Raw genomic sequence first — 11,483 nt, 5'->3', positions numbered from 1 at the left:
GGGCAGAGGTTCGCGCTCCGCGCGGGCGGGAAGTTTGCAAAGCGGCGGCGGGCTCTGCTCCCCCGGCCGCCCCGGGAGCCTCGGCGCGGAGGGATTCGGGAGCGGAGGAGGGCGATGCCCCTTTCGGAAGGGTCCTATCTGCCGCCGGCCGCTTTCGTGTTGAGCCACGTCCTGGGCCTGGCCGGCGTCTTGTACTGGAGGAGCCGGAGCGGAGCAGGTACGGGCGGCCGCGCGAGCGGCGCTAAGATGGCTGGCGTCCCGCTGCGAGAGGTCACGGGTTTTGGTGCCTCCGGGAGAGCCACCGCCGCCGCGTTTGGAGACCCAAGGGAGGGAGGGAGAGGGCAGCTGCCGCTCCGGGTCCTCCCCTCCCGCTCCCGGCCGGCATCTCCCCTCCCTGGCCGGGAGGAGGAGGAGGAGGAGGAGGGGGAGGGAGGCAGATTTCCCCGTGCTCCCGACTCCATTCCTGGCGCGAGGGGCTGCACGGTCTCAGCCAAACCCCCGAAGCGCGGTCTGCCCGCTGCCGCCGACCTCCGGCGTCGCTCTCCGGCCGGGATCCGGGCAGACGTCCCAGGCGTTGCTGCGACCCCGTCGTTTGCCCCCGCCGGTCCCCGGACCCCCGCCGGCCTGCTCGGCAGCTGGCCGCGGCCCTGCCTCCGTCCCCGAGAGCAGGGATTACCCGTGACCGCGGGCCGCGAGGAGGGTCCGTGGCGGGGGCGCACGGGGGCCCCTCTCCCTCYGCACCGCTTCCGCCTTTCTGGTGCCTCCTGGGTTGTGCTGATTTTCCTTCTTTCCTCTCCTCCTCCAGTAGGTCTTGCTCGCTCCTGTGGCTCCGTACCGAGCCTTTTCCCGGGATCACTTACAGATCTCCTTTTCCTTGCATGTATTTTTTTTTTTTTCCTATCCGAAGGAGCAGGACAGAGGAGCCTGTGCAGATCTGAGGGATCTGCCGGGGCTTTTCCCCGGTTACTAGTAGCAAGAGACACTTCATCCTCCGCCGCCGCTGCCCAGGAGGAGAGGTGTGCGGATGCCCCGAGGCTCCCTGGCTTTAGCCGAGTTGCATAAACCCGGCGCAGTGCGGAAGCGCGCCCCGGTGCCCCGCGTARCTCACTGGCCTCTCTTCTCCGAGGCGCTGGAGAAGTCTGTTCCTTCTCGTGGCGGGGGGAAAAGCAGTGATGCAAATGTTGGAAAAAAGCGTCAGTTATTCTGCGCTCAGTAAAAGTGGGATAACGTCCCCCTCGAGCGTGCTGCTGCTCAAACTCCCCCAGCGGGCTCGAAGGTGAGGGTCATCTTGCAGCGGCTTATCTTATAAAAATAACCCTGCTTACGGCCACGGTGCCGCCCCGGCCRGGGCCCTCGTCGCGGCTCGGGTGGCTCCCGCGCCGAGCGGATAGGTTTCCACCGYGGGCATCCCGTGCGTTTTTCCGTGTTGAGTCGGACGCCGTTTGCTCTCGCTGGTCTGAGACCCTCTCCGAGGTGCAGCAGCTGCCGGCATGCGGGTCTCGCGCCGCGGCGCTGCCGGCGATTCCCACGGTTCCCGTCGTGCCCGATTCGAAAACCTTAATTCCCCRGCACCGCACTAAGGCGGTCGGCCGCGCGGCTGCTTTCTCCTCTCCCGGCCGGGACAACGCCGCGATGGCTCCTCCGGCCACGCGCGAGAGCCGCGCCGCTTCGCCTCCGCGCTCCGATCCTGGCTGGGAGGTGGGGCCGGGGCTGGGAAGAGCAGCCGGCAAGAGGACGGAGAGACGGCTGGAAAAGATTAGCCAGCGAGAGATAAGCTGGCAGTGCCTTAATATTGTCAGCAAGAAGCAACCGCGCGTTATTATTAGCTTGGAGGGCAGCGCGGGCACGGGGCGGAGAGGCGCAGTCTACCCAGGACCAGGGAGGCTCGCGGGGGAGCCGAAACGGGGCAAAAAAGAAGAAAACCGCCTCCGTTTCGGAGGAGAAGAGGGAGCCTGCCGCAGGGATCGCCGCAGCCGGGCGCCTCGCACAGCCGGCCGCCCGCTTTCCGGGCGGGACCCTGCGCCGGGGCGCGCTCCCGGCGGCGAGCAGGGCTTGTACGGGCCCCGAAGCGGGGTTATATTTATAGAAGAAAAGCGAGGCGGTGATAACGCCGGGCCCTGGTATCTCGGGCGCCGTCGCGAGCGCTCTCCGAGCGGCGTCGCGGCCGGAGCGCTCGGGTCTCGGCTCCGGGAGGCGCTTTGGGAAGAAGCYGCTGGCTGGCGGGGCGCGCGGGGCAGAACAGCCCCGCATTGTCCGGCCGGCGCAATTAAGCGAGAACTGGAAAACAAGGCGGGGAAAAGCAAGCCAAGAGCCTGCCTGCAGGGCAGTGCCCGGCGCCGGCRCTCGCGGGATGCGCGGTGCCGCTTCCAGGCACCGCCGGGCGCTTTAYCCGGGCAGCGGAGCGGCTTCGGGCGGAGGGAGAGCCCCGCGTTTCGCCCGCTCGGCTTCGGTTTGACCTGCGCCGCTGAGGACTTCTCCTTTCCGCTGCCCCGAGCGCTGCCGGTCTCCGGAAAGCCTCTCRCTCGCTCGCAGGAGCCTTCGGTCCGGCGATAGCTCGTCCCTCCCCCGCCGGCGGCGAAGCCGGGCGCTCGCCGTGCGCCGCGCCGGGACGATGGGCTGCGGCGGCTTTGCCGGGCTCGGAGCTGCCGCCCCGGCGTGAACCCGCCCGCTGCGGCTTCGGCGGCCCGGAGCCAAACTCGGCGTCTCGGCGCGCTCTGCCCGCCGGGCTCGGGAGCGTCCGGAAAACGTCCGTCCATCCGTGGCGGGCGCTCAGGAAAGCGCGAGGCATCCGGCGCCGCGGCGGAGGGCTCCGCGGCGATGCCGTGGCGCGGAAGCTCGAAGCCGCGGGCGTAGGAAGTGGCGYGGTGGGAGGAGCCGCGGCGGAGCGGTGCCCGGCGGTGGTGCCCGGCGGCGGGACCCCCCCCCACCGTCCCCTCCCCGGCACGGCGGATGGCGGCGCGGCAGCTCTACCGGGAGGAGCGGCGGCTGGCGGCGCACCTGGCGCGCCGCATGTGCTGCATGGGTCAGTGCGGGCGCGCGGCGGCCCCGGCACGCGGCACGCGGCGGAGGAGAGGGCCCCAAACCCCGCGGGCGGGGGTGAAACCCGGCGGCGGTGCTCGCGAACCCGCGCGGTCCCGGGCGCTGCGGCGGCCGCCGGGAGCTGGGGGCCCCGCGCCGAGGGCGGGCGCCCCGCCGGCGGCGCTGCCCGGAGAGCCGGCCTGCCCGGGCGGGATGCGGAGCGCGGCCGGGGAGCCCCTGCCCTCGCTGGGAGGGATCCGAGGGAGAGGGAGGGGTTGTTTTTCTGCCTTTGGCTGATTTTTTTTTTTTTTGGCTTTAGAACCTGGCAGGTTTCCCCCAGCTCACGCGATAAAGGGGCAAAACCTTCCCCAAACGGTGTTTTTGGAGGGTGCTTGGCTGCCCGTAAATGCACCCGACCCGCACCAGCTCCCCGGCGCATCCCGGATGCCGCCTGCCCTTCGGCTCCCGCTCTCTCCCCGGTGCCCGCGTGGGTCTGGTCCGGGCAGCGCTCCRGGAACGTGGGGAGGGCTCCGAAACGCACCCTCGTGGCCCCTCGCGGGCAATCCCCGCGCCAAGCTCTCGGCAGCGCCTGGAGAAACCGCCCCGGGGCTGGGCTCGGAGCGCTCTTCCCCGGCGCAGGCGGCGCTGCCGAGGCCGATCCCGATCCCGTCGGGCGCGGGGCRGCCGTGCCGCGTTGCCCAGCGCGGCGTGCGGGGCCGGGACCCCTCGGGGCAGGATCGCCTTCGGCAGGGCCCCGACGGTCGGTCGGTCGTGCCGGAGCCGCCCGCGTCCAGCCCCGGCGTCCTTGGCTGAGCTGAGGGACGGAAATAAACGGTAAATCCTTAAAATCCAATGAACCAAAAATATAATGAAAGCGTAAGCTGCTGTTTGCATGCGTGGTTAGTGCCCAGCAGGGGCCTTTGAAGGGACATCTGCGGGTTTTTATGCAACGCTTTCGGAGCCTGCTGCCGCGGGCGCCCGCCGTTGCGGGGAGCGGGACAGACCTCGCCGCGGCGCTGACGCCGGCGCGGGGCAACGCGCGGTTTACGGCTTACGCTGATGCGCCGAGCAAGGGGGGAAACCACAACTCTGGCCGGTCCTTTTTCGTACCCCCGCGCCGGGGCGAGACCTCGGCACCCCGGGCGGACGGGTGCGTAAGGGCGCTCTGTCCCGGGCGCCGCCGCCGTCCGTCCCGCCGGGCTCTGGCCGCGATTCCTGTGCCTCTCCGCCGCCGCGTGGTTGGAGGTGGTTGAGGAAATCCCCGACCAAGGCTCGTCTTTGTGTTCTCTTAACAGATGAACGGGACAGAGTCCAGAAGAAAACCTTCACTAAATGGGTCAACAAACACTTGATGAAGGTAAGGGCCGAGTATTTAACCTTAAAGCAGATTAAAAGGTTGTCTGTCCATCCATTCTGGCGCGGGAGCAGCAGATAAATACCTACATTTTTGCCGGGGTGCTTTCGCCTTGGTTTTGAGGATGTCCGAAACGTAGCGCCGGTGCCCGGAGCGGAGACGGATGCCGTGGGAACGCGCAGGTGCCTTTGGAGGGCCCCGCGGCACCGCAGCGTGGTCTCCTCCTCCGCCTTCGCCGCSGGACGCGCAGCCCCTGCGCGGCACCTGAGCGCGCTGCGCGCGTCCTCGCGGCCCCGGCGCGGCGTTGCGGGTCGGCGCCGGCCCCGCTCCGAGCCGCCCTCTCCCCCGGGCTTGCACGGAGCCGCTGGTAATCTTCGGCGCCTAAGCGGGATTAACGCGGCGCGGCAAGGTGCCTCCTGCTTTTCTTGGTCAGCCGCCAGGTGTTTTCTCGTTAATTCTCCGTTTGGAGAAAAAAAAAATGAAATTAGTTTGGGTGTTAAAGGTGTCGCAGTGGTATTTTTCAGCCAGCTTTGCAAATCTCTGCGTTCACCTTCCAGCTGCTTTCTAAATCTTAAAAAGGGGAGAAAAAAAAAGTCAGGCTGCTGTGTGAAAACATTGGGGGGGGGTTAGCTGCATAAACACCTGGATTTGCAGGGGGAAGAGCTGGTACAGGGTGTTTCATGTTGCTAGCAACAGCGCTCGAAACGGAGAAAGCAAGCTTGCAGTCAGCCTGCTTTTGCAGCTGTGCTTCCCCATGGAAAAAACCCTCTGTTCTTCAGCGGCAGCTAAATGCCATATGGTGTTTTGGGGGGACGTTATAAAGTAACGTAGTAAACGACACTGTTGCTTCAGGACTGAGCTTCCTTTCCTTCCGAGCTCCGCGTGCGGCACTGCGGGAACGCCGGGAGCGCGAGTGGTGTAACAGCGATCTGTTTGTGCGTCTGAGGTTGGCAGCAGCTCTGCCGGGTCCTCTGGGGAACCGGAGGCTGGTTTCCGTAGCAGTAATTTTGGAATAACCGTTTTAAACGCGTGYGTCTTGGAGAGAGGCGGCTGCTTGCAAATGCTGGTGCCTTCCTCCCTCGGTGCTGCCGAAGAGGCCGRTGGCGCAGCCGGGACACCCGTCCCTGAGAGCGTTTCCTTCCCCCCCCCCGGTCTCCCCAGGTGCGCAAGCACATCAACGACCTGTACGAGGACCTGCGAGACGGCCACAACCTGATCTCTCTCCTGGAGGTGCTGTCAGGAGTGAAACTGGTAAGTCTGGAGGTTTGGCTGGTGACGCTGCCGTCCCCTCCGCCACCACCGCCTGGCTCTTCCTCCTGCATCTTCCCTCTCCGCTCTGGTTGAGTTGCAGTGATCAGCAGTTGTCTTTAAGCCATATATTTTTTGGTTTTGTATTTTTTCTTTCTTCTTCTTTTTTTTTTTTTTTTTTTTTGCATTTTTCACTCAGACGTGTGTTCCTTATGCTGATTTCTTGGATACCACTAAAGCATGTGATTATATACAACTGCCATTTTATGGTGCCCTGGGCAGAGTCCTCTGTCTGGGAGGGCTTACAAGCATTTATTTTCCATATTTTTCCATATATTTAAAATAATGAATAAGAACGGCACTGAGAACTGCTTCTGTGACAGTTTGTCTGGCACCTTAGCTCAGAGTTTGTAGAGTTGGTAGGATCCATGCTCCCCTATCCTGCTCCAAAGTTAGCAACTTCTGAACGAGCCAGATTTGTGCAAATCAATAATTTCCTGGCGTGCAAGCATCTTTTCTTGCATCTTGAACATAGTAGGATCCCCCTGCTTCCTCTTCCTCCTCCTCCTCCACTTAGACTGCCACATTTAGTTAGCGCTGGGAAGATCTTCATTGTGCAACACCGTAGCACAGCAGGAATTATTTCAGTTTTCCCCTAAAATAGGATCTGGGCAAAGATCTGTTAACTTACTCCGTTCCCACCCGAGATGCCAAATTAGAGCTTGTGGGTGTTGCAAAGTTGGACTGAGATACTTGTGATCCAGACAGCTTCTTTCTCTTCATTTTGGCTTTCAAAGCCTTGGAGAAGTCTTGCTGTGCAGAAGACGGTGTGGGACGGCCCTGGGGGCTGTGGAAATTGCCCCAGGCGCTGAAGAAATACTAGTGTTGTCGCAAATGGGTACCGTTACCTCCGATTTTACCCACTTCTGTCCTGGGTCTGGTGGTTGGTGCCTGGTGTCCGGCTCGTTCCCCCCCCACACCCCGAATCCAGCCCTTCCCAGCACCCGTGGTATCCAGGAGAGCCAGCTGCCCTTCATCCCTTCCCTCGCCAGGGAGCCTGTTTCTGCAGCGTTTTCCTTTACCTGGGTGTTGCATTTTAGTTTCCATTCTGTCTCCCTGTGTGTCGCTTCCCCATCGGTGTTGTCCGTGCCGTGCTCGTTAGCAAAAAGAGCCGTCGGGCGCGAGGAGCCTTCGCCTGGTGAGAGCGCCGTCCTGGCGCCGCGCGAGCAGCGAGGAGCGCGAGGAGGAAGAGGATGGTGACGCAGTAGGTTGAGCCCGTCCTGGACGCAGCGCGGCACCGCGGGCGCCCTCGGATGCTCCGGCGTGACGCAGCGTCCTGCTTGGCTCCAAGCAGGTCGAGGGAGCAGCGTGGCCTGCGGAGGGGAAGACGGGCGAGCTAAGAGGCGCCCGATCCCGTGCTCCCCTCGGCAGGGCTGCGTTCCCGTTACCTGGATTATCCGCGAGCGCGGTGCGGTGCTGGCCTGCCGTCGGGGCACGCGACCCACTGGTGTGCGAGCATGATCCCCACTGGCTGGGGCGGGAGGGGAAGGGTCCCGCACGGGGCCACCGGCCGCCCGTGCCGGGGCGCTCGGACCTCTGCTGACCCCGTCACTGCATGGAGACGCGCCGGGCAYGTCCGCCGCCCCGCGAGCCAGGCGAGGGTGAGGCTGGTGCGAGGAGGGCGCTCTGGTCCGTGACCCCGCGGAGGTGGAGCGAAGCGCGCCCCAGGCTGAGCTGAAGGTTACCCAGCGGGTAGCCRAGCCCCCTTGGCTAGGTCGGGTGAAAGAAGCGATGCATCTTCCAGCGCCCCGGTGCTGGGCGGTGGTTTCCCTGTGCAGGGTCTCTTCCCTGTCGTCCCCCTGAGCTGCTCAACGAGCCTGGGACGTGCTGCGGGTGCAGCACCTTCCTGCCCGCTCCCATCCCTCGGCAGCRCCGGGGGTGCTCCCCTGGCACAGACGGGTCTTCCTCGTAGCGCTGGGGCAGAAAGATGGCACRAAGCAGCTGCAGGGTCTTTGCTGGGTCGGAAAGGCCCGGTGATGCCTCCAGGCTGCACTGGCCAGGCCGGGGCCCCAGCCTTCTGATTCAGAGCAGACCTGRTGTCGGGCACCAGCAGCCCAGGTTCGTGCACGAAGGTCTGAGCCTTGCACCTASTCGTTCCCGTACCCCTTCCCCGGGCCAGAGCTCAGCCGCGAGTTATCTCGGAAAACCAGCTGCCCRGTGGAGATGAGCACAGCTGAGATTTCGTTCCTCCCCTCCCCAGCGGGTCGGAGATAGGACCTGGAGCAGCAGCCCCTCCTTGCGCCTCGAAGCCGAGGCTGGGTGCAGCTGCAGCTCCGCCGACGGCGGAGAGCCCTGCACGCCGCGGTGGAGCGGAGGGTTGATGCTGAGACCGTGGTCTCCTTGCCGTCAGGTGGGGACCCGCAGCCGGTCCCTGCCTCGATCTGTGCGTCCTGCTGCAGAGCAGCGTCTGCTTCCACCCGGACGTGCCGGCCTCTCCTGCCGGCCCGGCAGCGCCTTGCAGCTGTAGCCCTCCGTGTCACGCTCTGCTCCCCTTTCCCAGCTCATGAAGCCTCTTCCTCTGAGCCTGAGCTGCTGGTGCCTGATGCCACGAGCCAGGTGTGGTGCAGCCTTGGCGCGGGGCTGCCCAYGGAAGGTGGAGGCATCAGGCAGGCGGGCTCAGAGCAGGGGGTCGATACGTCCGAGTCTTCCCAGCTCTGAGCCCTACCAGAGGCGTTTTCGCCCGCTTTCTGTGGGGTCTCGCGTAAGAYTGAAAGTTTCCACCTGCCGACTTCTGAAAGCGGGGAGTGCGGTGCCTGCACGCTGGGTCACACGAGCCCCTCGAGCGCCGCTGCCGCACCGAGCGGGCTCCCGCGCGCGGCGGGGGGAGCCCCGCGGGGCATGCGGGCTGTGCGGCGCCGGGCGGCCGTGCATGCGATTGCCGCCAGCCCAGCCCAGCCCTGCCGCCGCGCGAGGACTCGACTGAAGCCCCTGCCTCTGTTTTGCAGCCGCGCGAGAAGGGCCGGATGCGTTTCCACAGGCTCCAGAACGTGCAGATTGCCCTGGATTTCCTGAAGCAGCGGCAGGTAAGGGCTGGGCAATGCCTGGYGGGTGCCTCTCGGTTTAAGCTCTTTGCAGAAGGAGGTTGGGATGACTTGTCACTCTTTCTTCCGGCTGTAGCTTGGGAAGGGTGTAAAGAAGCAGCGTCAGCCTGTTTCTGGGGCGTGTCTGTCCCGGAGGTGCTGGTTAATGCCAGCTCCGCRGAGGGAATTTCCCTTGTGCATGCTCAGAACTGTTCGTGTGGTGCAAAAAACAGTGTAAAAACGAGGGCCTGGACTCCTGTTCCAGGAAGGGTTTTGCAAATGTTGTAGCGCGGTCGCTGCTGTGCCCCCGCGGAGCGTCGCCCGGGGGTGCTGGGCACGCGGGAGCTGCTGCAGCGGGGAGGCCGGAGGTGCTGCAGGCGGGCCGCGCGGCCGCGGCGCTTCCGGCAGCCTCGAGCTCGGCTCCACGCGGCCGTGCTGCCAGGGCCCCGGCGCGCGACCCTCCCGTCCGGAGCCGCCTTGGGCGGCCCCTTCCTTCCGCTTTTCGGGGGCCGGGCCGCCGCGGGCTCTCGGCGTTTCRCGGCGGCGCGCGGGAGATGCTCCCCCTCCTTGGCCGGATTTCTCGCCCCGGAGCGGCGAGCGCGTCCCGAGACTCGTTCTTCACGCAGGTGAAACCCCTGCGGCTCCCCGGGGCCSGGTGCCCTGCTGGGCTTGTTTTGTCAGGTCTCCCAGCCGCGATGCTCCCCGGATACGTGGAGATGATGATAAATGATCCTGGTTCACGCCGCAGCAGAGATTTTCTTTCCCTGCTGGCCTGAGGGCACCGAATAAATCTGAGCACGTGCCCGCCGGTAGGGAAGGTGAACGGCGTCCAGGTGCCCACYCTCCCTCTCCCCAGCCCTGCGATAGAGACATTTTTCCTGGGGGCTCTTGGCAGCTTGTTTCCCGGCCCGGTTAAACGCCTTTCCCCTTGGAAGCGCGGCGGCAGAGTGCTTGCCGGGGCGTCTTGCCTGGCCGCTCCTGTCAACGCTCCTTCCTGCGGGTCCCAGCTCCGGCGGGCAGCGCGCCCTGCTTATCTGCTCTCGTTAGGGCTGATTGATTAGCAGCTTGGTTTCGAACGCAGGAGGGAATTAATAAAGCTTGCCCGTCCCCTTTTAACCGTGCTCTGTGGTCTGTAGCTGTTAAATTATGCACCAGCGCTCTGGGCTTTGGGGACGAGGCACTTCTCCACGTGAACTGAAATCAAGCGGTTAAGTGCTGGTAAAGCACTTCTAGGTGCCTGGCCAGAGAGTGCTGGAGAAGTGAAAAATAGTCCCTGTAACCCCCCCTGCCACACACACACACGCCAGTTAGAGCAGAGGCTTGGGGTGGCCTCGTTCGTCTGCTGCAGAGATGTGCAGACGCGCAAGAAGGGTCTGGACTTTCTGTTGGCTCTTCTGGGTGCTTGGTGCAGACTCCGGGGAGGAGGGTCCGGTGGGGACCTGGGGGACAGCAGCGTGCTCGGGGACAGGGCCCACCGTGCTCCTCGTGGGTGCATCCGGTAAGAAGCTTTGAGCATCGCTGTTCCTTCTTTTTCAGGTGAAACTGGTGAACATTCGCAATGATGACATTACRGACGGCAACCCCAAACTCACCCTGGGGCTCATATGGACGATTATCCTCCACTTCCAGGTAGGCCGTGAATGTTCTCCGTTGAAGGACACGGGGCAGATGGAGGGAACACGCTGTTTCCCCGGGGTGCTGGCATCTGTCCCCGCGCGTGCACGTGCCTCGTGGCGAGGCCTGCGTGCAGCCTGCTTGCGAGGATTAACACGCGCTGCAGTGTCATGGAGACCAGTGTCAGCGCGCAACAGCTCCCCTTTCTCCTCATTTACATAACTAAATCATTAATGATGAGTTRTGCGCTGTGGCCTCCTGGTTGGCACCAAGGCTGCTGGCTGGAGCTGTTTGCTCAGCTGAACTCTGGAGGAGGCCGTGGACTTGGAGGAGGCCACGTGGGGACAGAACGAGCTCACGTCAGGACAGGGACATTCGTCCCAGAGGCACTCCCAGCCCTTCGCGTGGTTGGTTCAGACAGTCAGAAGCCACAGGGTCCTTCATTAGGGTGGAAAATGTCAGCTGCATGACAGCAGTTCAGGACAAGGATGGGAGAAACTGTCTGCTCCAGCTGCGATGCTGGCAAAAGGACTTAGGACCATCTCAAGCAATTGCATATTATAGATGCTCTTGCTAAACAAGGTCTTGGTCTTTAATAGCCTTGTGTTTTCAGGATGTTGCTTTGATACCCTCGGGAGGCCAACATGGGGCCCCTAAAGGCCCCGGTGTCTTGGAATAGCACTGGGGAGGTGGGAAGGATGCGCTGAATGGCCTTGCCAAGGGGGAGCAGAGGGTGGGGAAGGACCGTGCTCAACCAGCGGGCAGGCRGCACTGGCCAAGGAGGATCGTGTGCGCCCATACTGTGGGTTTTGGATGCCTTTGCTGAGGCAGCTTATTTGGGGTGGCAGTTTGGAGAAGACCTTTCATAACCGTGTTGCCATGTGCTGGGGTGGCTGAGYGTGAGCCGTGGGGGCTCTGTGCCCAGCTGAGCTCGCTGCTTCGGGAGCCAGATGGAGTTCTTGCTCCTCGCCTGGGAGCTAATACTTGCCGTCCAGGCTCCTGCGTGCAGTGTCGGAGGGAGCCTGGGACTCTTTACGGCCCTGCTGCCCTTCCATGCYGCTTCCTCAGCAGTAGTGTTGGGAGCCGCTTATTAGCGATCAGTGTGGGAAGACAAACTACCGCTGTCCTGGTTCCCCCATGTACGAGCAGCCTCTGGGAGCTGCTGCATC

General features: G+C 63.9%; 1 protein-coding gene across 18 annotated transcripts in view; it reads left to right on the top strand.

Moving 5' to 3' along the window:
- Nucleotides 1-42: 42 nt before the first annotated feature.
- Nucleotides 43-11,483, top strand: part of MACF1 (microtubule actin crosslinking factor 1) — a 120,691-nt gene continuing 109,250 nt past the window's right edge. For 13 of the 18 annotated variants that reach the window (XM_085305103.1, XM_085305099.1, XM_085305097.1 and 10 more), the window contains exons 1-6: nt 43-217; nt 4,314-4,375; nt 5,534-5,623; nt 6,783-6,884; nt 8,626-8,703; nt 10,237-10,329. In XM_085305103.1, coding sequence (XP_085161229.1) covers nt 115-217; nt 4,314-4,375; nt 5,534-5,623; nt 6,783-6,884; nt 8,626-8,703; nt 10,237-10,329 — 528 coding nt within the window. In that variant the 5' untranslated portion in view covers nt 43-114. The remainder of the gene's footprint in view (nt 218-4,313; nt 4,376-5,533; nt 5,624-6,782; nt 6,885-8,625; nt 8,704-10,236; nt 10,330-11,483) is intronic. The other 5 variants (XM_085305102.1, XM_085305108.1, XM_085305111.1 and 2 more) reach the window with 2 other exon arrangements.

The sequence above is a fragment of the Rhea americana genome, unplaced genomic scaffold (genome assembly GCF_003343005.1).
Source record: "Rhea americana isolate MKP2758 unplaced genomic scaffold, rheAme1 scaffold_215, whole genome shotgun sequence".
Taxonomy (NCBI): Eukaryota; Metazoa; Chordata; class Aves; order Rheiformes; family Rheidae; genus Rhea; species Rhea americana.
The sequence above is the reverse complement of the archived record's forward strand: the minus strand, read 5'-3'. Positions and strand labels throughout refer to the sequence as shown.